This window comes from Gopherus evgoodei, chromosome 15, assembly GCF_007399415.2.
Source record: "Gopherus evgoodei ecotype Sinaloan lineage chromosome 15, rGopEvg1_v1.p, whole genome shotgun sequence".
Taxonomy (NCBI): Eukaryota; Metazoa; Chordata; order Testudines; family Testudinidae; genus Gopherus; species Gopherus evgoodei.
The window spans coordinates 15011473-15036793 of NC_044336.1; the positions used below are offsets into that span (position 1 = coordinate 15011473).

At 48.3% G+C, this 25321-nt stretch overlaps 3 protein-coding genes across 5 annotated transcripts in view; 2 read left to right on the forward strand and 1 right to left on the reverse strand.

The window, feature by feature from the left end:
• The first annotated feature begins 1799 nt into the window (after positions 1 to 1799).
• MIF4GD (MIF4G domain containing) lies at positions 1800 to 15172 on the forward strand. Of its 2 annotated transcripts, none has more exons than XM_030534983.1 (6): positions 1800 to 1884; positions 7944 to 8077; positions 10920 to 11029; positions 11829 to 11984; positions 12952 to 13044; positions 14052 to 15172. In XM_030534983.1, exons 2-6 carry the CDS (start codon positions 7996 to 7998, stop codon positions 14277 to 14279), a joined length of 669 nt encoding a protein of 222 aa, XP_030390843.1. In that variant the 5' UTR covers positions 1800 to 1884; positions 7944 to 7995; the 3' UTR covers positions 14280 to 15172. The 2 variants fall into 2 exon arrangements, with proteins under 2 accessions (XP_030390843.1, XP_030390842.1); XM_030534982.1 differs by lacking the exon at positions 1800 to 1884 and adding an exon at positions 2078 to 2215.
• Positions 15173 to 15667: 495 nt separating this feature from the next.
• Positions 15668 to 23342, reverse strand: MRPS7 (mitochondrial ribosomal protein S7). The gene is made up of 5 exons (XM_030534981.1): positions 23242 to 23342; positions 22265 to 22456; positions 21243 to 21306; positions 18101 to 18268; positions 15668 to 16440 (listed from the first exon to the last, which is right to left on the reverse strand). Exons 1-5 carry the CDS (start codon positions 23316 to 23318, stop codon positions 16219 to 16221), a joined length of 723 nt encoding a protein of 240 aa, XP_030390841.1. The 5' UTR covers positions 23319 to 23342; the 3' UTR covers positions 15668 to 16218.
• Positions 23343 to 25150: 1808 nt separating this feature from the next.
• The window catches only part of GGA3 (golgi associated, gamma adaptin ear containing, ARF binding protein 3), a 34982-nt gene continuing 34811 nt past the window's right edge, over positions 25151 to 25321 (forward strand). Inside the window, exon 1 of one of the 2 annotated variants that reach the window (XM_030534380.1) lies at positions 25151 to 25205. In XM_030534380.1, coding sequence (XP_030390240.1) covers positions 25166 to 25205 — 40 coding nt within the window. In that variant the 5' untranslated portion in view covers positions 25151 to 25165. The remainder of the gene's footprint in view (positions 25206 to 25321) is intronic. The other variant, XM_030534381.1, reaches the window with a different exon arrangement.

A 25321-nucleotide genomic window follows, 5' to 3' on the forward strand; every position in this document is an offset into this window, starting at 1 on the left:
GGGGTGATGCAATTAGATCATATTGGACAAACACTCTCTAACAAGGGCCTGATCTTGCTCCTGTTGACTGCAGTGCGATCAAGGCTCATGAATTATACTGTGGATGCAACTTAATTGGCCTCTCAGAGTTGCTAAGACAACTCCCACCTTTTCATGCTTTTTGTATGTGTATATATATATATGTCTCCTCAATATAGGTTCATTCTATGCATCCGAAGAAGTGGGCTGTAGCCTACGAAAGCTTATGCTCAAATAAATTTGTTGGTCTCTTAGGTGCCACAAGTGCTCCTGTTCTTTTTGCAGATACAGACTAACACGGCTCCTACTCTGAAACCTGTCATATTATTGGAATTCCAAAGTTCCTGGGCTTGGTCACTAGAGGGCCCTGTTGCCCCAACCGCAAAGCGGGAGATGGCTTCAGTGCTTAGATATCCATTATTGCACAATAACTAGTGATTGTCCAGATGGATTTGCACAAGCTTGGTCATTCCACTGTGTGAGTATTAAAGCAGCAGATGTTTGACCTACTTCGCCAATCTGTGGTAGACAAATTCAGACTTGTATCCGTAACACAGTGTTGCAGAACGTTATCAAAAGCTGCTCATTCTTCATTCACTAAAGCTGCTTTCTAGCTTCAAGAGTATGCTTCCTCTACTTTGTATAAATATTCTAATGCTAAGGAGTAATAAGCAGCACTCATCACACACTAAGCACATGGTAACTTTGGAGCATAAAGTGTGTTCTATAGCACCTGCTCTTTTGAAATGTTGTTAAAATGAGTTGGCATATTTCCTCCTGTGTGGTGTGTGGTTTGGTTTTTTTTTTTAGCGCTCACACATTTTCCCCCTTCTTAAATTCTTCAAATGTTTTTTCCTACCTTGGAAGTAAAACCTTAGGGCCAAGACTCAAGCAGTTCTGCTCCAACATACTCATCAGATTGCCTATCTTAGAGGGAAAAATAGAAGAGTAAGTAAACTTCAGAAGCTTGAAACTGAAGTCTAAACTGTGAAGAAAAATATGAAAGCAAGAATAAGAGGTTCTGCTCTTTGCTTATGAGCAAACCCCAGCCTTCCAAGTTAACAGGGGAGAATGTGAAGCTGTGGGCTACTACTGTACAAAAGGAATAACCTGAAAAGAGGAAAAGTGTAACCATCAGCTTCAAGCACATGAACTGATCTGAAAGTTACCACCATGTGGTGTCTGCTTGGAGGCACATGAGGCCTGTTGGCTATAGGCATGCCCCATTCCCAGTGAGTGGTGTTTCATTAATTACCATAACCACTAGTGAAAATCATGCACCCCCTCTCCCTATGCTGGTAGTGCCAACAAAGGCCAAAGGGTGAATGGACCACGGAGTGGGAAGGACTCACATGCCTAGAAAATAAATCCCTACAGGGCAGGAGTGGGGCACTTTTGCAGGACAGTGTGGGGAATCTGCATTGCAGCTTCTTTTGCTGTGCTGTACCTGTCCTGCGTTCAAACAGAGGGCTGCAGCCTTTTTTCTAGGGCTGTTAACACAGAAAAGTCAAAAGATTTTATGGTCAAAACCTAGTATTAAAATACAGCTCTGGACGAAGAGCGCTTCTGACTGGGAGACAACAGTCTGAGTCAGAGGGAAACGGGCACACTCTGACCCCCACCCCCACTTCCCCAAGCCGCAGGATGATGAAAAAGAGCAGGAGGATGCAACGAAAGATGGATAGGTGAATGCAGAAGGTTGCGTAAATCCTGGTTCTTCCAGGCGGTGGCGCTGCTGTTTCAGCATTCCTAAGTCCCTCCTCCCCTTGGCTCTGGCTGCAAGGAAATGACCTAAGAGGAAACCCGCAGGTTTGCAATGGAAAGAATCCGTCTGGTGGCAATCACTGACCCCAAAGAAGCTGAAAAGTAAGAGCAGCAGCTGGGATTTTCCGCCTGATCCTGCCAGCTGGGGTCTCGTAGGGCGCTTTCCTGGTGGAGGGGCGACTGCATGAAGGATGCCCATCTTGCATTTGCATTCCATGCTTGAGCTCCTGCCTTTCCTGCTTCTGCTGCTGCTGTTCTTGGCGCTAGGTTTTCTCCTGATCTATCTGCAAAAACCCGAACCTGAAAGCAAGAAGAATTAGGGGTAGGGGCGGTTCTTCTCTATGCAAATAAGGCACCAAAGATGCGAGAGCTGGAGTCCTGAGGAAAAAAAACCCAAAACTCTCCGGGAGAGTGAAGAGAAAAGCTGGAGCAGGTTGGTGACATTTGCAAATCTGTCTGGGTTGGGCTGCTCTGGTTAATTTCAGAAACAAACTTTTGCCTCTTGGGTGGAGCAGCAATTATTTTTCAAGCCGTGACGTTTCTCTGCTTACTTTCTCGACTGCAGTCCTGATTTTTAAAGCAAACCAAACACCTAATTACTTGGTCCCGTTCTAGGTTTTTTTAGTAAATTTTTTGTTTATTTTTTCCTAATCCAGGAAAAGAGTTTGTAATTTAATGGTGGCCATAAGTTGAGGCAATTTTTCTGGAGCTTTTGAGGCCTAAAATCATTTTCCTCTTAACCAACTAACCTAGATAGATTAAGTCCTAAAAACAGGTGATAGGGCAGGCACTTTCATAATTGTTTTATGCTTGAAATTTACATTGGTATCCTGATCTTTCCCCCCTCCTGCTGACAAACAATGGGGAAGTGTTCCCCTGCTGTAAATTAATATTTAGGTGGCTGTTTAGGTACCATGGTGATGGGGTTCCTTCTTAAAATATAAATGGATAGCGAGGCATACCCCTAAAATTGTGTCGTAAAGTATATCAACCAACCCACATCAAGTTCTGGGTGTTTAACTCCGCCTCTCATGATGGACCTTCAGCCCCACCATCACTGTCACCGGCCACACTCACAAACATTATAGATAACCTAGTCCTGGCAAGGGGAAAATCTTGACCCCCAGGTCTATCTTGGGTATTCATGGCTCTCGTTACCAAAGTATCTAAACACCTCACAACTTTAATGTTTTTATCCTCAACACTATGAGGCAGGACAGTGCTATTATCCACATTTTACAGATGGGGAACTGAGGCACAGAGAGACTGTGACTTGCCTGAGGTCACCCAGGGAGCCTGTAGTAGAGAATGGAGTTGAACCCAGGGTTTCCCATGTCCCAGGCTAGTATCCAAACCACTGGGACTGTCCTTCCTCTCTTTTGTAGTGGTTTTAGTTGGAATTAGAGATTTTAATGTTGGGAGAGCCCTGTTATACTACCCTGCTGTTTTTCCTGCCCACCTGTCAGGAGATGAGCCCCAAGATGTCGGGAGGGTATTAATAGTCACTTGAGTGAGGGAACTTCAATCCTGTTGCTCACTTTTACTGTTTGTATGGAGCCTTTACTGAGCTCTAATGGGAGGCTGGTATTGGACTGACAGGATATAGTTGGGAGTATTGGAGGTGGGGCTCCCACAGCAGTGTTATAAAATATGTCAAGGAACCAGCAGCAAACTGAGTTGCCCAGGACAGTTTCAAATGTACGAAGTCTTATGTTTTATCCTACTCCTCCCCAGCAGCCATGTAACGACTCTTCTGTGGTGGGTAAAGGATCTTCAGGGACAGATGAAACATGTTACTGGTGGGATCACTTATCTTATTAGGTTGAATTATTTTCTCCTGGGCTTCTGAGGATCTCTGATCCAGGCCTGGGAAGCTCAGTGTTTGGGTGTGGAAGGTAGGCAGGGGTAATTCCTGGAGCTCATCCCCCCTGCCACCCAACCTCCTTGTGGCAGCATTAAACTTAGGAAGGTGCATTGTGCAGAGTGATGTGCTTTTAGCTATGGCAGCATCCCACATGCTGGGGATGGTAAGTGCCTTCACTCTGCACTCAGCTGGCAGCTCATCCCCATTTGGAGGGGTGAGACCCTCCTATTCCCCAGAAATGTGAGCAGGCTCAGATGAAGCTGAGTGCTTGCACAGTTAATAAGAGTGCTGGGCCTTCTCTCCTGCCAACCCACTTGACTTCTGGGTGCTATCACCATATCCTCTGAAACACTCTCATCCTCTCTTTTCTGGGGAATGAGCAGCAACCCTGCTACAGCCCAGCTGTCTGTGGTGGGAGACAGAGGGAGAGAGGACCAAGAGGAGAAACGTGACTGAGTCTTTAGAAGATTTAATAAAAGAAGGGAAGTCTCAAGGTGTGGCTTGAAATTCCTGAGAGGCCAATGGGAGTGTTTGGTTATCAATCAATAGAAACTCTGTTCTTCATATCCACAATGTCTGTGTCTGCCCCAGCCCCTGTATTCTGTTCTTGCCCATCTGCATTGTGCAAGGAACTGGAGTCATGCTGTGTAGGTGGCCACTACTGAACTGGCTGCCAAATGCTGAAGTTAACAAGCAGGAGGGCTATTGGCACGAGGTGGCACATACTTGAATGCAGTCATAGATTTTAAGGCCAGGGAGGACCATTATGATCATATAGTCCAGTGGGTCTCAAACTTTTTTACTGACGACCCCTTTCACATCCCAAGCCTCTGAGTGTGACCCCCCCCATAATAAATTAACACATTTTTTATATTTAACACCACTATAAATGCTGGAGGCAAGCAGGGTTTGGGGTGGAGGTTGGCAGATCACGACCCCCTGCATGTAATGACCTTGTGACCCCTGAGGGGTCCCACTCCCCAGTTTGAGAACCCCTGATGTAGTCTGACCCCCTGTATAGCAGAGGCCAGAGCCCCTCACCCACTGACTCCTGCATAGAGCCCATATGTCAGAGGTTTTCATGCTGTGGGGCATGTCCCCCTAGGGAGGGACAGAGGAACGTTTGGGGGTGTGAGTGGTGACACCAAGTGGCTCAGGCTTTAGCTGTGGGTGATGGGACTTGGGGAGAAAGCACCACCTCCACCCCCTGACTCACCTCAGCAGGCCTCCCAGCCTGTGAGTTGGTGTCAACACCTTGGTGCCCAGCAATGGCTCCGCCCCAAGATACCATCACATGCGCCTTCCCCTGCCCTGAAAATCTGAGGGGGCAGGTCCAGGGTATTGGGGAGTGCAACCAAAAATTGTAACTCAAAGAGGGGGCTCAGCTCAAAAAGTTTTACAACCACTGCCCTAGATTGTGGCTGAGCTGGGCGATCTTGTTTTTAGAAAGATGCCCAATCTTTGTTTAAAGATTTGGGTGTTGCATTCCCTGCTTCTCTTTGTTCTGTGATCTTCATTGCACTGAGAGTCATTGATGCTGCGGTGTCCCTTGCAACAGAGAAGTGATGGGACTCAGAAGTAGTGAACACAACTGGGATTTGTTTATTATGCTGAGCATTCATGGCTGGTTTTCACAGGGACTTTTCTCCCCAAACATCCCACCAGTGCTAGCCACAGTAGAATCATTTGATAGACACAGCACTGGCATTTTTACTATTTGGCCATCCACATTTGCTCGGAGCAGGGTTAGTTGATGCAGTGGTTAAAAAGGCCAGGAGCCATGCGCTCTCTACACTAAGGCGACTACTGATGGGGAGCTGTACCTGTGTTAGCAATGGTGTGATGCTTCAGGAGAAAAAGGCTAGGGGAGAACCAGATCCTGTAGCCTCCTATTGCTCTAGCTTGCAGACTAAGGTGGAAGTGCTGCACAGTGTTACCTTGCAGGGTGTGTCAAAAAATGCCAGCCCAGACTCAGCAATCAAAAAGTGGACCACAACTGCTGCTTACCCTGCCAACAATTCATGAAGCTCTGCCTGAGGCAGTGGAATGACATCACATCCTCATTAGGAAAGAGAAGTTTAATCGACAATGCACACAGCTCTGTGTGAGTCATCATCATTGCTGAATCTCGATATCTATGTCTGCTCTTTCTCAGAGATGGCTGCCAAGATTGGCAAAGGATTCTACATTTTCCAATTCTTCTTTTTCAATGTAGATCTTCCTTGCTGGGTCTGATGATTGACCGGGGACTGGCTGGTGGAGAACTTTTGTTTTGCTGATGTTCGGAGTTAGTTCTAGGCTTTTGTAAGCTTCACAGAAGCAATTAAGGGCTGTTTGTAGATCCTCTTTTGAGGGTGCAACTACAGCACAACCATGTGCGTACTGAAGTTCAGTTATTGTTGATGATATTACTTTAGTTCTGGCATGGAGACGATTTAACTGAGAATACGCACAGAGCTCTGAGTAAGTACGTGGTATAAGACTCAGGGGAGTTTACCTGAAGAGAGACCTTGTGGACAGGGAGCAAGAAATTGTAACTTTGTGTGAATTTCTGTAACTTAGAACCAGGAAATGTTTGCTAATTAAACATTGCTGTAAAACCAAAAGGAACCTACCATCTCCTTATAAATGCATTAGGGGGTGTAAACTATATCTAAATCCAAGTCTCTAGGCAGGCAATATATTCAACTGCAGGAGTGTGTTCTGCTGTTCAGAATATAGTCAGGCACAGAGTTGTGAGAGAGCTAGAAGGTCTCTACTGTGTTTGAACAGGAAACTTGCAATGACTGGATCTGATTCTATGCTGTGCTTCGGGTGCAGCCAAGCAGGGAGCAAAGGTGGCTTTACCCCACCTGTGCACTGTCCAGATTTTGGGCAGCTCTACAAACCAAAATTGCCCTTGTGTAAGTTAGAGTATTTATGGGTTGCTCTAACATACAGCAGCCTGTTGCGGGCTGCCGGGCTATACCCTCTTACTTCTGGCAACCCTCTCTTATAGGCGGGTGCTGCCCAGATGAGGGGCAAGGGCCCAGCTAGGTGTTCAGCTTGACCTACCTAAGCAGTATGTGCAACCCTCTAATTTTATAGATCTGACTGCTCCAAGCCAGGTAACATGCTGTGTGGTGCATTAGAAAAGATTGCATCTTGGACATCTTATGGGAAGCAGGGAGAGACTAGGTGGCAGCCGCAGGTTTACAGAAGGGTGTGGTCCCCCCACCTCCCAGAGCAGTGCCAAAGGAAGTATTGCAGGTATTATATGATCACAGCAACTTAGATATGTGCTTTGTCCCTCTAAGGACAATGGCCTTCATCTGGCTAATCCCTGATAGCTGCTTCCTAGGCTGTTTGCACAGTGACTGTGGAATTCTGATGAGCTGGCAAAACCCATTGAATGCTCCACTTGGACATTTGCCCTCCCAGTGTTTGTGACACAGGCCACTGCTGCCCTGCAGCAAACATTTGATGCCGCACCGACCAGTGACTGGTCTCATATTAGGTAAGACTGGATGCGTATGTGAAATGACAACTTCCCCCAAAATAACTAAGCAGAGGAAAACCCAGGAGTTTCTAAGATCATTTTGTACAAGGGAGAATAATGCAAACTCTAAAGGAGACTAGAGACTTAATGTTGTTGGCTGCAGAATTTGCTCACTATCTCTGTCTGCCACTCTGAGCAAGATTCATCTCTGGCGCAGCCCCTCTGAAGTAAATGAGTTTGGAATGGCACTGTGTGAAAGCAGCTCTGCTATTAACTGACGGTGCAGGGGGGAGGTGGATTGGATGATCATCCATATGTTTTGAATCTTCCCTGTTTCTTTGAGCAAAATCAGCTGAACTATAGGTTCAAAGCCACATGCAAGCAAATGAATCAGCAGACCCATGCCGTGCTCTTGTGTGCATTTCCTTGTGACAGGCTCAGGCTGTTTTTTCCTTTAAAATACGTGTTTTTTTTGCCTCTGGATGGGCTGTTTGTTTCTGAAGCTGCAGATCAACAGTTTAAATGGGTTACTATATCAGAAAATATATGGGCCACCAAAGAGAGCCATCTGGCCAAAGACCCCTTGTTAAAGTAGGGCAGAGGGCAGGGATTATAAAAAATAATAATGATGGTTTCGCAGGATTAGGGGTTGGAGTTTGGAAAAATCTTACAACCGCAAAATAACTGAGTGTTCTATACATTAGTGAATTGGTTAAACCATACAGTGCTCCAGCATTTCCCCAAATGGCAACACAAACACCTACACTTACCCTTGCCCATCTCCCTGCTTAACTAAGACGTGTTTGATCTCTTCCCCAGGGTTTGCCACTAACAGCCACTTCCCTAACTGCACTGTCGCAGCAGGCCAGACATGGGAGACACGGGCAAAGAAGAATATAAAATACAGTCGTTCGACACCGAGACGCAGCAGTTACTGAAAACTGCTCTCAAAGGTCAGCAAGCACCTGTCTTTCCAGCCCCCATGGCATGGCTTCTATGACCAGGCTGGCTGGCAGATCATGCCTGAGCAACCAGATTCCATTTTGTCTTGTTAACACAGATGGCTCCAAATAGGAGAGCTATGTCAGAAATGCCACTAGCCTGCTGCTTGGCCCCCAAAGCCCTTTCCCCACCATGGGTGAGCTAGTGCTGGAAAACACTATCTCTACTCCCTGCCACCTTCTCCTCAGTTGTCTGAGTTCAATTCCAGATTCTGGAAGGGCATGTCCTCTAGTGGTTATAATCTTTCTGCTCCTGTGCCATCAAATGGTCTCTGTTCCAATCCACTGGCCATCCCTCTATCTATTCTCCCCCAATCCCAGATTCTTCTGTCCCACCCTGCTACTATCTGCCCAACCCCCTACTCATATCCCAACCTCTGATCCTGCCCAGTCCCCCCCATCTGCAATAGGCTTCTAAGGGTGGATTCCACATCCACCCTTAGAAGCCTATTGCAGTACTTAACTATCCTTATAGTTAGAAAGTAATTCCTAATAGCTAACCTAAATCTCCTTTGCTGCAGATTAAGCCCATTACTTCTTGTCCTGTCTTCACTGGACGTGGAGAACAATTGATCACTGTTCTCTTTGTAGCAGCCCTTTACATATTTGAAGACTGTTGGCAGGTTTTCCATTAGTCGTCTTTTCTCAAAACTAAACACCCCCATGCTCCAAGTCAACCCTAGCTACTTCCTCATCCCCCTCAGCAAATAATCAACATTCTGCACTCTCACTCCTCCTCTTGCCCCACTTCTCTTTGCTCCTATCCAACCCCCCTACCTTGCCTTCTGCCGCTTCACCTTTGTGCTTATATATTCTCCCATCCTCCTCTCCTGCCCTCTGTACTTCTCTCAGCCTCTGACAACAGCTCCCCCTCCGCTTCTCCCAACCTCTTGCCCCTGCAATCTCCCTTCTCTGCCCTCCCCATTCCTTGCGCCTTTGCATTGCTGTCAGGGAGCTTCCTCCTTCTTCTGGGCCCACCAGCAGGGGGAGCATTAAGAGCACAAGGGAGAGTGTCTCCCTGCTCTCAGTTCTTGTGGACTGCTGCCACAGTGGCCTCTGACAGCCAGGAGAAGCAGTTGCAAGGAGACTCCTGACCAGCCCCTGCAGACCTAGGTTGATGCATGTTCAGTACATCCAGAATTGGCAGAGAATTTCTCCACCAGTCTCTAACAAGTTTCTAATAAGCATGGAATCATAGAACTGTAGGACATGGAGGACCTCAAGTGGTCATCTAGTCCAGCCCCTTGCACTCAGGCTGGACTAAGTAAATCTGGACCATCCCCAACAGGTGTTTGTCCAGCCTGTTCTTAAAAACCTCCAATGATAGGGATTCCACATCCACCCTTAGAAGCCTATTGCAGTACTTACTTTCTAACTATAAGGATAGTTAATTCCTAATAGCTAACCTAAATCTCCTTTGCTGCAGATTAAGCCCATTACTTCTTGTCCTGTCTTCACTGGACGTGGAGAACAATTGATCACTGTTCTCTTTGTAGCAGCCCTTTACATATTTGAAGACTGTTAGCAGGTCTTCCATTAGTCGTCTTTTCTCAAAACTAAACACCCCTAGTTTTTTTAACCTTTCATCAGAGGCAGGGTTTTCTAAACCTTCTACCATTTTTGTAGCTGTCCTCTGGACTTTCTCCAGTTCATCCACATCTTTCTTAAAGTGTGGAAACCAGAACTGGACACAGCACTCCAGCTAAGGCCTCACCAGTGCCAAGCAGAGCAAGACAGTTGCATCCCATGTCCTACCTAAGATACCATTGTTAATACAGCCCAGATTATTAGCCTTTTTTGCAGCTGCATCACATTGTTGACTCTCATTCAATTCGTGATGCACTATAACCTCCAGGTCCTTTTCTGCAGTATTCTTGCCTTGCCAGTTATTCCCCGTGTGGTAGTTGTGCATTTGATTTTTCCTTCGTAAGTGTGTAACTTTGCCCTTGTCTTTAGTTAATTTCATCTTGTTGATTTCAGAACCAATTCTCTAATTTTTCAAGATCGTTCTGAATTCTAATCCTGTATTCCGAAGTTCCAGCACCCCACCCATTTCGGTATTATCCACAAATGTAACTTATAAGTATACTCTCCACTCCATTATCCAAGTCATTACATTAAAATATTGAATAGTACTGGACCCTGGACTGACCCCTGCAGTATTACATCCTGCAGCCTAGTTTTCTAAACAGAAGCAGGAATAAAGGGCAAATGTCTTGATTCTTGTACCCATGCTCTGGTCACTCCTCAGCCTGTTACCAGCATTCTCCTCTCATCAGGGGCTTAACAGACACTGCCATATTCATTTGTCTTTTTTCAGCAATTTTTTCACTTTCTGGAAGTTTTGTCTCCTAGAGAAAAGCCCAGGTAGGAGGGGTTGGGCTTGGAGGCCTCATAGGGAAAAGTCAGCCCTGCTTCTCAGCTATAGCATCTATACTCAAAGCACAATGAAAATTTGCCCATTCAGCTCAAATTTAAACTAGCCCCCTACTCTCACTCTTATCCTCTTCCCCTTCCTTTGCGATGACTGTCTCTGCCAAAAATGGCTAAGTACCCTCTGAAGGTGCCATCCCTGATGCAGTCTGTAGGCGGGCTACAGCAGCTGAGATAGCTGCCTCTGGTCCCTGCCAGCCTGGGAGTGAGCCTGAGTTCTTGCAGCACGGTAGCACAACACACCCCCATGTGCACTTTAGCTGCTTTCTGAAGCACGAGCAGGGAGGGTGTGAAGTGAGGAATCTGTGCAGTGTTGGGAAGTAAGTGAGCGGCGCTGATGGTATCATCTCTTTTCCTGCAGACCCCAGCAGTGTGGATCTGGAGAAAGTGGCTAATATCATCGTGGACCAGTCCCTCAAAGACTGTGTGTTCAGTAAGGAGGCTGGGCGTATTTGCTACACCATCATCCAGGTGAGATGATGTCAGCATGCTGACAGCAAATCCTTAGTGAGTCACACAGCCTGCCCTTCCGGATCACAGCTAGTGCTAGTGGGTATCTTGGCGTCTCAGCTGGGCTTGCCTCAGTCCTACAGCATTTACAGAGAACTTTTAATCTGCAAAGCACTTTATTAGCACTACTGAGCCGTCCAATGCCACCCACTAGAGGAGTATCATCCCCTTTTCAAAGAAAGGGGAAATTCAGGCACACAGAAGGAAAGACTTGCAAAAGGTCATGCAGGGAATACAACCTACACCTCCTTTCTCCCAATCCTGGCGTTCTTACCACCAGACCAGCTCCTCTCTGTCTTTGTAAATGTTTTAACAGAGGCTACCAATATTTCCACTGCTTGCCCCATCTGCCAGAAATATGCAGAAATCCAAACCTGCCCCCATGTGTGTGAGTACAGTTTCTCAGGCTCAACTGGAAGACGGTCCCTAGTCTTGGGGCAGTGGCCTTCATGGCTGAGGAACTTATCCAGCATATTGAAATGGTTTCTTCCCATAAGTTCACGAGTGAAGCTGGCCTGTGGAATTCTGCATGCTGGGAGGAGATTCTCTAGCTCCAGCAAAGCAGTGAAATAGAGGAAGAGAATGGGAAGGGATGTGCAGGCCATGACAGTAGCCTCAACTCCACGTGCAGTTAGACTCCCACCAATCATCTTTCTCTGTGCAACAGCAGGAGTCTGATAATGAATTATATGTAAAGACCCTAGTAATGTGGGTACCCACATTGTTGTCCTCCCCTTTCCTTGCTGTTCCGGGGTCCTAGGCAGAGAGCAAGCAGGTGGGCCAGAGCATTTTCCGACGGAGTCTGCTTAACCGACTGCAGCAGGAGTATAAGGACCGGGAGGAGCTGCGAGCCCGCTCGCCCCAGGCATGGATCTGTTACGTCACCTTCATCTGTAACATCTTTGACTATCTGAGGGTAAGGGCCTATGCAGAGGACATCCCTATCTGCTGCCTCATGCCTAAAGAGGGTTTGAACCAAACCCCTCCTGAGTTAGGGGCAGGAGTTTGGAACCTGGAGCGAATTCTGAATTTTTTGGCTAAACCCAAAAAACCTTGGTTCTGAACCCTTTACTCTGTGTGTGGGCTAGGGATCTGCATTCAACCATAACAGTTCAGGCTCTTTGCTAATCGTTATGTTCCCCTCTGCATATTGAAGGACATTGCTTGCTGTTCCCCTTATTAATAAAGTAGGGGATGAGGGAAGAGTTGTCAGTATGTAGAGCTGAGCAAATAATTCTTAAACAAACCTTGAACAAATGTAGCATCCCTCACAGCTCCTGGAACTGGTGTACACGCCTTTATTGGTCATTTCGCACACACTTTTTGGAGTTCTTTGCTCCCACTGATCTCAAGTGTACTAAATTCAAGTTCCAGTGCTTAATTGCGATTGTTTGGGGAAATTGCATGGTATTATTTCCTGTTCGCTGACTGGATGAGTGCTAAAGCCCTCCAAGCATGCATACTGAAATTAGCTTTCTGGGAGCTTTGTGCTCGTAGAACTCATGGGCTTAGATGCTGGCAGGCAGTGAAGGTTAAAGGATTGTGAACAGAGTTGAAATGTAGGGAGAAAGCATGGGTGTAGCTAATTAATTTTAAAATATAATCAAATATTTCTGGAAAATTCAAATTTTTGCATCACTTTCCCATCTCTGTTGGTACCGTTGCCCCATGCAAAGATCCCTGGTCTTCTGACTAAGGGAGATGTTTCTATATGGTCTCTTAGGCAAACCGTGCCAGCAGGACCCTGAGCCAGAGTGACACATAACTCGTTTCCAGAGGAGCAGTTCCCCTCCCATTTGAGAACAGTGAGGGAACAATTCATTAAAAATAAAACTCTGCCTCCTCTACCCATGAGCTGATATGTGCATGTGGCCCATTAACAGGTGAACAACATGCCCATGATGGCACTGGTGAATCCAGTTTATGAATGCCTGTTCCGACTGGCACAACCTGATAGCCTGAAGAAGGAGGAGGAGGTGAGCGCTGGTGAGATGCTAACATGCAGGGAGAGTTTGTACAGCCAAGTGACTGACAAAAATACTGTCCTGTAAGGCTGCTGAGAATGGTTTGAACCAATGTCTGGACCAAAAGGGAGGCACAGAGCTGAACAGAACTTATTTTCCCTCGTACCTATTGTAAGCGGGGTGGGGGCAGGGAACAGGGGAGGCTTGTAAGGTGGGAAGTTCCCTGCAGCCCCCAATGGAGGAATTATGGAAGTGCTGGTGCATCCATTATTATGTTGCAACCACAGTTCCATTCTTCCCCCATTCCAAACGTTTTTAGTTCACGCTCCAGATCTGACCGTGGCTTATGTAGGTGTGCAGTGATCAGAGCCTCTGAATGCCAAAGGCACTGAAACAACCAAAGGGCTGTTATAAAGTTCATAAGTCATTGGACATAAATTTTGCTTTTGCTTTGCTGTTCTCCATGGCATCCTACCACAACATACCCTTCAAGCACTCAGCCCTACCAGCCTCCTGCTCATAGCGCCGGTGCCGCTGTTCCTTGTTAGTTTACGTGAAAGCAACCAGCATTTGGTCAAAAGAATCCAGCTCACCCTGGAAACAGAGCATGGTTCAGACAGTTCTGTTCAGGTGCTTATACTGCACCCATTGAAGGAGCTTTGTGGACATGCTGATCCAGCTTTTGCCACCTGCTGGGAGCCTCAACATGAATTGATGCAGGTCTAATGTTGTGAATTGCTGCCAACATGTTTCTTCAGCAATTTCATGTGTGAAGCTGGGAGATCTCATGGACACCCCTCCTTCCCAGAGAGGCCCCCTCCAAGCTGCTATCAACATCCAGGTTCCTAGTCACTACCAAAGATTGATGGCAATTAACAGTTTCCTAAGGAAAGTGGATGTAGTAGAAAGAAATACGGGGGACTAGGGTGGGGAGAACCAGCCTGTATTAATTTAGAGGTCATGGGGCACTATTGGCCCCCACACCATCTTAAGGTGCTTTTTCCCTTTCCTCTTTTAAGGTGGACTGCCTGGTGCTGCAGTTGCACCGCATTGGTGAACAGCTGGAGAAGATGAACTCCCAGCCAATGGATGAGCTCTTCTCCCTTCTCCGAGATGGTTTTCTCCTGGAGGAGGGGCTCAGCTCACTCTCTCAGCTCCTGTTGCTGGAGATCATAGAGTTCAGGGCTGCAGACTGGAAGATGACAGATGCAGCTCAAAAATACTACTACAGTGAAGTCACAGATTAAACCTTCCACAGCCAGAACTCACTCACTCAGCGGCTCAAAGTTTCACCCTGGCACTTTCACGAGCAAATGTCACACAAATATGTTTCAGATATTTTTAAGTTAACATTTTTCTAATGCTTTTTCCAAATAGGATTTATATTGTTTACTCCCAATAGACCCTTTGTACCATGTCTTTGATGGACTGCAACGGAGGACAGTTTGATTTGGGGACAAGGGCAGTTTTAACCTAGCCAGAGCTTCCATTCTCTTTATCTATGACTTAGGTTAATTAAGGCCTCTCAAACTGTTGATTAACTGTATCCACAGCTTCCAGCTCACACCAGCATTTTACAGTAGCAGTCAGAAAAGCATAGCCAATGGTTTATACTGAGATCAGCTCTTATGTGCCAACCCAGTCACCCACCAACAGAGTTGAGACAGGTGGAAGGAAAAGCTTTTGCAGATTATTTGGAAAACTGCCCGCTTTGCTGTTTACTGCCACATGGAATCCATGCCCATAATACACAAACCAAGCTTTAAAAAGTCCTCCAGGATGAATCTCATCTTGCTCCCTGTGAAATCAATGGGAGCATGATTGAGCCCTCTACATGGGCAATCAATTGTTATTTCTCCCAACCCTGCCCTCTGGCAGGCTGGGTGCCTATGGACAGCAGAAGTAACACCTGCTTCTGGAGGAAGGAGAAGCCAGCCAGTGTACATCATAGCAATTTCCTTGAGCACATGTAGCTAGAAACTGTTTTTATGAGTTTTATATAGTAACCACTATGGAATTTTTTCCAAAAAACAATTTAATAAACTTCAATATTGTACATTTCTGTTGACAAAAGGGACAGACAAAGGGGAAATAAATGTTCTATTGAGGTTTTTTCTAATAAAAGTTTTCCACTAATGAACACCATGTTTTCTCTCTCCACAGAGCTCTTGCTTTGTAACATTTCTAGGGTGTTGGGTAGCTACAAACGGGACACGAAGATCTCTTCCGTAAGATTGCCATGTGTTAGTTTTCCTCTGCTACAGGGTGGCAGAGTTGCTTGTGAGCATGGAATTAGATTTTTAAATCAAAACAGAGGCTAAGGTTTGGGGTATTGAATTCTTCCCCATCCTTCTCCTCAAATTTTCAGTCTTTCCTTTGCAGTGAGCAAAAGTGTTCTGTGCTTTCCAGCAAAGCACAACAGGGACAGAAGTGCTAGCAGCTCTTTTACAGGACAAGAGAAGGATTTCAACTCTGTCTAGCTGAGCGTAGGTGGGATGGCATCTCCTAGAGAATAACCCTTCCTTTAACTGACCCCCTAGAGGACTGAGAAATACCACTGCTCTGTTAGAGTGATGGGCATCACTACAAAACCCTAAGGCAGTCAGCCAGCACTAGGATGTGGTGACAGTCAGACTGAGGATGATAAACAGGTTCCATTTTTATTTTCTCATTAACATCCAGATCACATGTGCTCGGTCAAACAATGATTCTGCTAACAGACAGTATTGCAACAATCTAAAATTCAAACTAGGCACTTTTCTGTTTCTGGTATTGATACACACAAAGAACATTCACAATGCAGAACACACTCCAGCTTGCTCACCCTTGGCTTGGATGCTAACGAGCGAAAACTTGTTTATCATGTTAATAGACTGACTTGGAGACATCCCCTCCCCTGCCCTCAGAAGGAGGTAGGTGGAAGAAAGGATATTTTATAGTGTTGCTCAGAACAACATCTAAGGGAATGAAGCTTTTGTGGATGCATTTTTCATCTTGATTTTTCTCTGCTTAAGGACCCAGCCTAGAAGCAGTTAACAGAAGCTTGCAGGCAACCTCCCCTATACATCATCTCTGCAGAAAGTAAACAGAGGCTGCTGCTTCACAGGTCTGGGCTCCATAAATATAAGGGTGTGAGGAAATGTTCTTGTTGTCATAAGACAAGGTCTCTCGTTCTCAGGGGGTCCCCTACCACCAGCGATAATGGGCATAGGCCCGGTTAGCCTCAGCCATCTTGTGCATGTCATGCTTTCTCTTGATCACAGGGCCCTCATTGTTGAAGGCCTGCAGCAGTTCCTGGGATAGTTTTTCATGCATGAATGTCCGATGATGCTTATGTTCCCTGCACTCAGTAATTAACCACTTCATGGCGAGGAAGCGTTTCCGATTGTCCTTCAGAGGACTTGGGACCTAGCAGACATTCAAGCAGTAGCATGGTTAAAATGCCTTACCCCATAATAGGACCATATGCTGAAATAACTTTTTTCAATTGTTTAACACTCCCAGGTGATTAAAAAGTGATTGATGCTGAGACGGTGGGAAGAAATTAACTCTAGCCAAGCATGAGTGAGTTTAGCATGGGTGAAACATTCCACTCCAGCAACAGCAAACTGTCTGCCTCTATCAATCCACAGATCAGGCACAGCAGTGCAAGATTTCCATGTTGGCAGCCTCAAACCTACCCCAGAGCAGTAGCCACCTGTTGGGACTAGAGGGATGTTCCATTTGGTTCTTGGCCTCATTGCAGAGAGTGCCACTTACAGACTGGTTTTTGTGATGTAGGATAAATACCAGGGAGGGAGAGGAATTATTGAAGCTCAGTACCAGCATGGACACAAGAACAAATGGATATAAACTGGCCATCAGAAAGTTTAGATTTGAAATTAGATGAAGGTTTCTAACCATCAGAGGAGTGAAGTTCTGGAACAGCCTTCCAAGGGGAGCAGTGGGGGCAAAAGACATATCTGGCTTCAAGACTAAGCTTGATAAGTTTATGGAAGGGATGGTATGATGAGATAGCCTAATTTAGGCAATTGATTGATTGACTATTAGTGGTAAATATGCCCAATGGCCTGTGATGGGATGTTAGATAGGGTGGGATCTGAGTTACTACAGAGAATTCTTTCCTGGGTGCTGGCTGGTGAGTCTTGCCCACATGCTCAGGGTTTAGCTGAGTGCCATATTTGGGGTCAGGAAGGAGGTCCTGGGCTTTTTTCACCTTCCTCTGCAGCGTGGGGCAAGGGTCACTTGCTGGAGGATTCTCTGCACCTTGATGTCTTTAAACCACAAGTTGAGGACTTCAGTAACTCAGACATAGGTCAGGGTTTGTTACAGGAGTGGGTGGGTGAGATTCTGTGGCCTGTGTTGTGCAGGAGGTCAGACTAGAAGATCATAATGGTCCCTTCTGACCTTAAAGTCTATGAGTCTATGTAGACTCTTGTCTATGGGAACTTGACCAAGCTATTTCCCGCAGGTCTCTGATCAACCAGCAGAGGGCAGTAATTTATTGGCTGCATAGGAGGTTGGTGAAGCACTCCATATTTCATTATCAATCCCATGAGTTCTCTAGGTGCATTTACCTAATTAGGAGAGCTGAAGAGACAGCCTTTGTCAAGACTTTAAATAAAACAAGGTATCTATATGAACCTTTTCTATGTGCTAACCTGTGTTCTACAGGGGCTAAACTGCTCTGCTGGTTCTATACAGAGGCAGCATAGTCTAGCTGGTAAGACATCAGACTGAGATTTCAGAGACCTGTGGGGTTTCTTGGCTCTGCTACTGATATGTTGTGTCACCTTGGACAAGTCACTTCACCTCCCTGTACCTGTTTCCCCTCGCACACTTTATCCATTCAGATTACAAGCGACTTAGGGCAGGAACTCTTTCTCCTAGCACTTACAGACCCCAGCCAAGATCAGAGGCCCATTCTGCCATTATAATACAGATAATAAATGGTACTTCCAACAGAAATGCAAGCAAGTTTTTGGAGGGGTGGGAAGGACACTAGTAGTTTTGCCCCCATCCAATTCTTTCTAGCCTAGGCTGGCCTTCAGGTCCCTCTTCTGTTTACCTGGTAGGTTTTGCCTCCTTTTTGGACGTTGCAGAGCCCAATGATGGGCTGACAATTTTTCAGTGCCTGATGGAAGATGATGTAAGGGTTGCACTCAATGCTCTCCCTTTCCTCCTCAGAGGCTTGATGGTATTTCTCAATCTGCTTCCTCTTAATGGCTTCTAGGGTCTAAATACAAACACAAGGAAACATGCTCATGCTCCTCAGTTTACAGTTGCCTTCCCTACAGGATTTACTCCACTCCAGAGTGAAGTTAGAATCAGGACAATTTCAGACACACCCTGAGAAATCTGGGCCATGGAGGATTCCACCCTACTACACCTTAACTAGGCCAGTAGGGGATACTCTTGAGCAACTACAGGTTTTACTCAGTCCTCACCTCCTTACCCCAGATTTCCACACACAGACACATTCCTCTGCTGGAGTCCAGTCCTGACTGGTTTTCCCTCTTACAGCCCATTGGTGGGTGTGAAGTGTAGCAGTGATCACCAACAAATGGAGGGAAGCAGAGAGGAGAAAGCAATACTGACCCCACTCTCACCTTACAACTGCCTATTAGATTTTCCCAAGATGCACTTCCACCTGCTCAGCGTATCAGTTACACCAGTTTACATTACATAGCATACTATTATGCTGCATTCACCACTTTTCTGGTCAACTTATACCCATCATCCAACACATACTGATCATGCAACACACACTGTCCTTTACAGCAGTGGTCTCCAAACCTTTTTGATCGCGCACCCCATCAGTAAAAAATTTGAGCGCGCAACCCTGCCATGCCAGTTCTACCATATTATTTTTCTTTTGCAAATAAAGCCGCCTCCTGCTGCACACCCCCAAGGATCCTCTTGCACACCCCACTTTGGAGACTACTACATTAGGATACAGTCTGTGAGTGGGTCACACTCTGGGCTGTTCAGTAGAACAGGATCCTGCCTCCTTTCAGAGCAGGTGTCTGACAGAGCAAACAGGCCCCCAGCAGCAGTTCTGTGCTGGGGAGATTCACCCATTGCTGGGGCACAAAGGGGCCTGTCTCAGGGGAGGGACGGGCTCAGAGGTTTGTAACGCAGTTACATTCACAGATGAACAATAACTCCCACATCCCCCATATCAGTCTCATTTCTCACCCCTCCCTTCCCTGACAACCCAGCTCCAGGGACAAAATGGGGAACCCCCCTGGGGCCCGTCCATGCCCTGCCCCAGCCACTCTTACCCCTGGGCCTGCTCATGGCCCCCTCAAGCCGCTCTCCCCCCTGCCTGAACCCCCAGCTGGCCCCAGGAGCAGACCCTGGGCAGAGCCCAGGCAGCAACTTACTGCTGGGGCCGCAGCTCCAGTCCCTCTTCCAAGTGCTTCCCAGCCAGGGAGCAGCTGCCCAGGTCAGTGAGATCTGAGGCTGCGGGGCCACTTGTGCAGAGTCACTTTCCTGCCCGGCCCTGGCTCTTTCCCCGGGTCCCCCCATCACCTGCAGGCTCCGGTTTCAGGGCTGGTGAGGGCAGAGCCCAGGGCAGAGAGGGGGGTTAATGCCGGTCTCTCCCACACAGACCTCCCCGGGGAGCGGCAGCGGCTCAGCCCAGGCTCCCGGCCCACAATGGAGAAGGTGGCAGCGTCTAACCCGGGAAGGGAAACAGAACCAGAGCATGGGCAGGCTCTGACTGTAACACAAATTGGACCCCGAGCAATTCACTGCTGGGCTCCTAGGGAAGGAGGATGCTCAGTCAAGGTTCCTTCCAGCCCTACACATGTGTGATTGTCTGAACTGCCGCCGGGTGCTGGGCTGGGCTGCCCCGGGCAGGGGCTGCAGTGCAATAGGTCTAGCACTAGGACCCAGAAGAGAGCTGGGAATGGAAGTGAACTGCACTCGCTACAGTAACGCTTGGTTACTCCCGCCCCAACGCGAAGCAAAAAAAAAAAAAACAAAAAAAACCACACACACTCCGCTCGGACTTATGCCTGAACTGAAAGCAAAACAAAACAAAAAAAAAAGTGCTCCCCCTGCCGCACAGACCCCCAAGGATCCTCTTCCACACCCAACTTTGGAGACCACTGCTTTACAGCAGCAGTAGATGCCACTTAAATCAAGAATCCTGAAGCCCATTAAGTTGGGGCAGGTCTTTACTGTAGAAATTAGAAGTCTTCTGGACTTCAGCTCCACATCAACTAATGCCCAAAGGGAGGCAGCCTGGTTCAGTGAACAGTCAGGGATGCCCTGAGAGGCAGGAGACCTGGTTCCAATGCCTGGCTTTGCCACCGTTGTCTGGTCTGATTTTAGGCAAGTCACTAGACTTTTCTGTATCACAGCAACCACCTGTAAAATCTGGATAATTATACCCTCCTTCTTTGTGAAGAGATTAAAGATCCTCAAATAAAGAGTGAGAAGTATTAGCATTATAGAAAGAAAGTATCCACCTCTTATTAGTGTTGCCCAACACTTCTCATAAAACCACTATTTTCAGTTGCTTATAACTCAGACAAATTTCACCTCTTTGGGCTGACATTCTCCACGCTGGATGTCTGCCTCAGCATGAATTTTTTTAGGAAAATTTTAGCCAGAACAGTTCCGAAAATGAAGCCAGGGAAAAAATATTTTGTACATGTTAAAAAATTATTGCAACCTTTTCTTTAAGCTCGAGTGCCCCCTTGCTTTGGAACAGGGACTTCAAATTTGGAAGGTGGGTGGTCTTTGCGTCAGGGATGTACCTTTTGCTATCTCTGTGAAAATTACCCAAATGTGGCCAATCTATAAACCGCTGAAGAAAACTGCAGTTTGCACATGCTCAGTAGATACTAGGTAGAGCTTAGCTATATTCCATCTGCACTAGGGATGCTCCATCCCAAGGCTGAGTAAGACTTTCACTGCAATTGCAGCTCTGTGCTGCTGTGGTCTGTCCCAGTGCTGGGCATCGGAACTGAAAGCAGGGAGCCTGTCTCTCCTGTATTCTCAGTGACCCTCCTGCTTGGCCCAGGCAGCATGGAGAAAGCTACCCGATTTGATTGCAGAGGGGCTAAGGTCTGCACAGGCAACCTTACTTCTGGCATTTTATAACTTCTGAGTGATTCCCTTGGCAAGCTTAATAAGGTTATTTTAATGCAGTTTTTTGGCTTGTAATATTTAAACACGAGAGAGTCCAGTCCCCTCACCTGTGTAACGATGGATCTGGCCAGCACTTTGTTTCCTCCCTTCATTATCATGTTGGTGAATTTACTGCAAGCACAAAACCAAACAGGATATAACTGGAACTTTGGTTACATCACCAGATGTCTCTAATTGTGTTGTTCCTGTGATTAAATCCTATCCCTGCTAGATTTTGGGTGGCTGTGCTCATCTTTAACCACTATTATTCAATGGATCTTCCTCATGGGAAGATATTAATCCAAATAAAGGGATTACACCAGGGATCAGCAATCTTTGGCACGAAGCCTGCGAGCATAAGCACCCTGGCGGGCTGGGCTGGTTTGTTTACCTGCCGTGTCCGCAGGTTCGGCCAATCACAGCTCCCACTGCCGCGGTTCGCCACTCCAGGCCAATGGGAAGCAACAGCCAGCACATATCTCAGCCCACGCAGCTTCCCGCAGCCCCCACTGGCCTGGAGCAGCAAACTGTGGCCAGTGGGAGCTGCGATTGGCCGAACCTGCGGACATGGCAGGTAAATAAACTGGCCTGGCCCGCCAGGGTGCTTTACCCTGGTGGGCCGTGGGCCAAAGGTTGCCGATCCCTGGATTACACAGAGTAACAGGAAGGTAACGGGCAGCCCGGTAGACAAAGGCTGATGGGAGTGGGCACTGCAATGTCTTTACTTCTCAGCAGTAATGGGCTCAGAAGCAGAACCCTCAATTACTCCATCCACTACATTGTTTCATAATAAAAGCTATTTACTCAAATTTAAACAGCAAATCCCTATCCATGTAGAGAGAGCTCACTAACAAACCTGAATCCAACTCATCTGCCGCCCTCATTCTGGAGAGGGGAAGAGAGAATTCTGTGGGCATGATCCTGTTAGGAGCTGACCTCTAGCTGTCCACCAGGGTTGTGGCTGCTCAGCCCTTCTAAGCAACGAACTCAGTCCTGCTCCCATTGAAGTCAACGGCAAAACTCCCAGTGACTTCAGTGGGAGCAGGTGGAGTCATCTAGTGTTTTAATAAAGGAGACTGTGCTTTCTGACCTGATTGTAGGGTCACTGAACACAGAGCTGGTGACATTAGAAGCTGTAGCTTTTATGGGCTGGAGGGTCTTGAGCTCCCATTCTGTTTTCTCCTCCTCAGACATCCCCTCCAGGGGTTTGCGGTACACCTCCTTGTTCACTTCTGGTTCGAGATAACTGGGGCCATACCGGCTCCATCTCACCTGGGTTAACCTGCAAAGAGTAAGATGGGATGGCATCGCCGTATACCGTATTCCTCAGTCTGGCTCACCAAGTCCGTCTCCAGTGTTACGGAACAAGTCTCATAACAGACAGGAATGCAGATAGGAGTAAGGGGGCCAAGGGACAGGAAAGGGCATGAGACCAGGAGCAGAGCTGGGTCGCACTTCCTTCCTGTCCCCCATGGGGGCTGTCCTAGGGCCCAGCCACCTCCTCACCTCATTCCTCCGCACACCCCCGCCTCCCAAGAGGAATGCATCCCACAGTTTAGGGACCTCTGATATACAGGGTTTAGTTTGGTTCATAGAATATCAGGGTTGGAAGGGGGTCATCTAGTCCAACCCCTGCTCAGAGCAGGATCCCCAGATAGATTTTTGCCCCAGATCCCTAAATGGCCCCCTCAAGGATTGAACTCAGAACCCTGGGTTTAGCAGGCCAATGCTCAAACCACTGAGCTACTCCCCCTCCCCCAACGGCAAAGTACCCCCACTACACAAATTGTTCCAGCGCCCTTGAAAGTCCCATTCTCCTCCCCTGGTCCAGGGCAGGGGGGGGGGCCCAGTCGCGCTGCTGCCTCTTCCCCCGGCGGGAGCTCGGGGAGAGGGAGCGCGGCCTGTCCCCTCCCTGAGAACAGGGCCCAGGCAGGAGTCGGGGGGGGGGGTGTCCCTGACAACCTGCCCCAGCAGCAGCGCTCCTCCAGCAGCGTGTGACTCTCCCCAAGCGCCCCCAGCCGCTCCGCGCAGCCCTCGCCCAGCCTCCGCCGCGGGGCTGCTCCTTACCCGGGCAGCCAGGCCCGCGCGGGAGGCGCCAGCCGACGGCCCAGCGCAGCAAGCCGCCCCGCCATGGGAGCCGCCATCTTGCATCCGGCTCCAGGACCCCGCCAGGCTGCCCGGCCGCAGCCTGCGTTGCTACCTCTTGCCCGTCTGGTTGCCACTTGCGTGTGCAGAGCGGGCAGGTGCGCGCCTGCCTGCTGAGCAGGGGCAGGCTGCTGTCCTGCTGCAGCAGGATATTGTTTTCCCCTGTCTGTCGCTCCCTCTCGGCCATGTGTACTGCAGTGGAGTGAAATGTGGGCCTCATTCTCCTCTCACAGCAGTTTTACTCCAATGCAACTCCATTGACTTGGGTGGAGTGCAGCCTGGTTTACACCAGTGTGCAATCAGAATCAGGCATGCTGACTGTTTTTTCCTCTTTACAGCTTTCCAATATTGACATCTGATGTCAGGCAGCGGTCCGGCAGCAGTTCTCAAACGGAGTCACAACCTCAAAGTGGGTCAGGACCCCTAGGGTGATCAGATGTCCCTATTTTATAGGGACAGTGCCAATTTTTGGGTCTTTTTCTTATATAAGCTCCTACTACCGCCCACTCCCTATCCTGATTTTTCACACTTGCAGTTTGGTCACCCTACCATTTTAATGGGGTGGCCAGCAGGGCCAGCATTAGACTTGCTGGGACCCAGGGCTGAACCCTGAGTTCCACCCCCACCCAGGATGGATCCTCTTCCCCCCACCAGGGTAGAGGATCTCCGTCCCCTGACCGGGGTCATGTAGTTACTTTGGTGTCAGAAAGGGGAAGCAGAGCTATGAAGTTTGAGAACCCTAGGCCAAGCATTGACACTGCAATGATCTCTGTGGGCCCTGACCCCTGTATAGTGCTCCCTGGAGACACACTGGAGCACTCAGCACCAGCTCTGCACATTAAGGCACAAAGGGTAACATTTTAAAAAATACCAAAGTGAAGTAGGAGCTTAAATCTCATTTTCAAAAACAATTCAGGAGCCTAAGTGCCATGAGTCACTTGGGCTTTTTGAAAATGTCACCCAAAATGCCAGTATCTGGGCGTTTAGTCCTGTGTGATGTCTTGGGAGGATGAAGTGTAAGCCTCGCTTATGATCACTGTTTACATTACTGTCATTGTACCACACCAGAGTTTAGATTTCAAGTCCGAAATATGCATTTTCCATGTGCATGGAGTTTCCATCTACTGGATTTTGAGCCAAAATTGGGTAACAACTCAGGCTCTGGTCCTGCAACTGGAGCCATACAGGTGCAGAGTCCACTAATGCAGATCTACCTGCCAGGAAAGGGCCTCAGTTTGCTAGTTAAGGCTGACAAAATAAATAAAACCAAGCCACATAAGGGGTTCCAGGCTCCATTTCAGACATCGCTGAGTACTGTCCCGTTATGCTAGTGTTGTGGATAAGAGAACCCAGGTGAAACTAGACCTTGGGGCCGGCTCCCCTTGCCGAAAGCTCTGCCATCCCGTTCAGGGGTCAGCTCCACGGCAGTGCCATGGCAAAACCGCTGCCACACTTTGGGGCCTATGGCAGGAGCTCCTGGGTCCTGTGAGTAAATCGGAACAGTCCCAGCTCAGCCTGGGGCGCCGTGCGCACACAGTGACCGGGGATGTCTGAGCCCCAGGCCCGCCGGGGGGAGGAGTTGGGGGGGGACTTTTACCAGCCATTTGTTCTTGGGGGTGAGGATACCCCCAGCCTGCGGCGAGAGGCTCATTAGTCCCACTGTCAACAGCCACAGCATGGGGGGGGGCTGAGGGCTGCACAGCGGGGAGGGGTCCAGTCCCCCGCCCTGCAGTCTCCTCTCCACCACAGAACTGCCGCCCCTCCCCCAGCCCGGCCCGGCCCGGCCCGGCGCGGCTCGGCTCGGCTCTCGCGCGGCTGGGGCGGAGTCTCGGGCCCGGCCGGCAACATGGCGGAGGCGGAAGGGGAGAGTCTGGAGTCCTGGCTCAGTGAGTGACCCTCCTGTCCCCCTCCCCTCCATGGGCCCGCCCGTCCGCGGCCCCCAGCCCCTGTCCCCTCAGCACCCCCCTGCGCTCCCCGTCTGCCGCCCTCAGGTGCCCGTGTC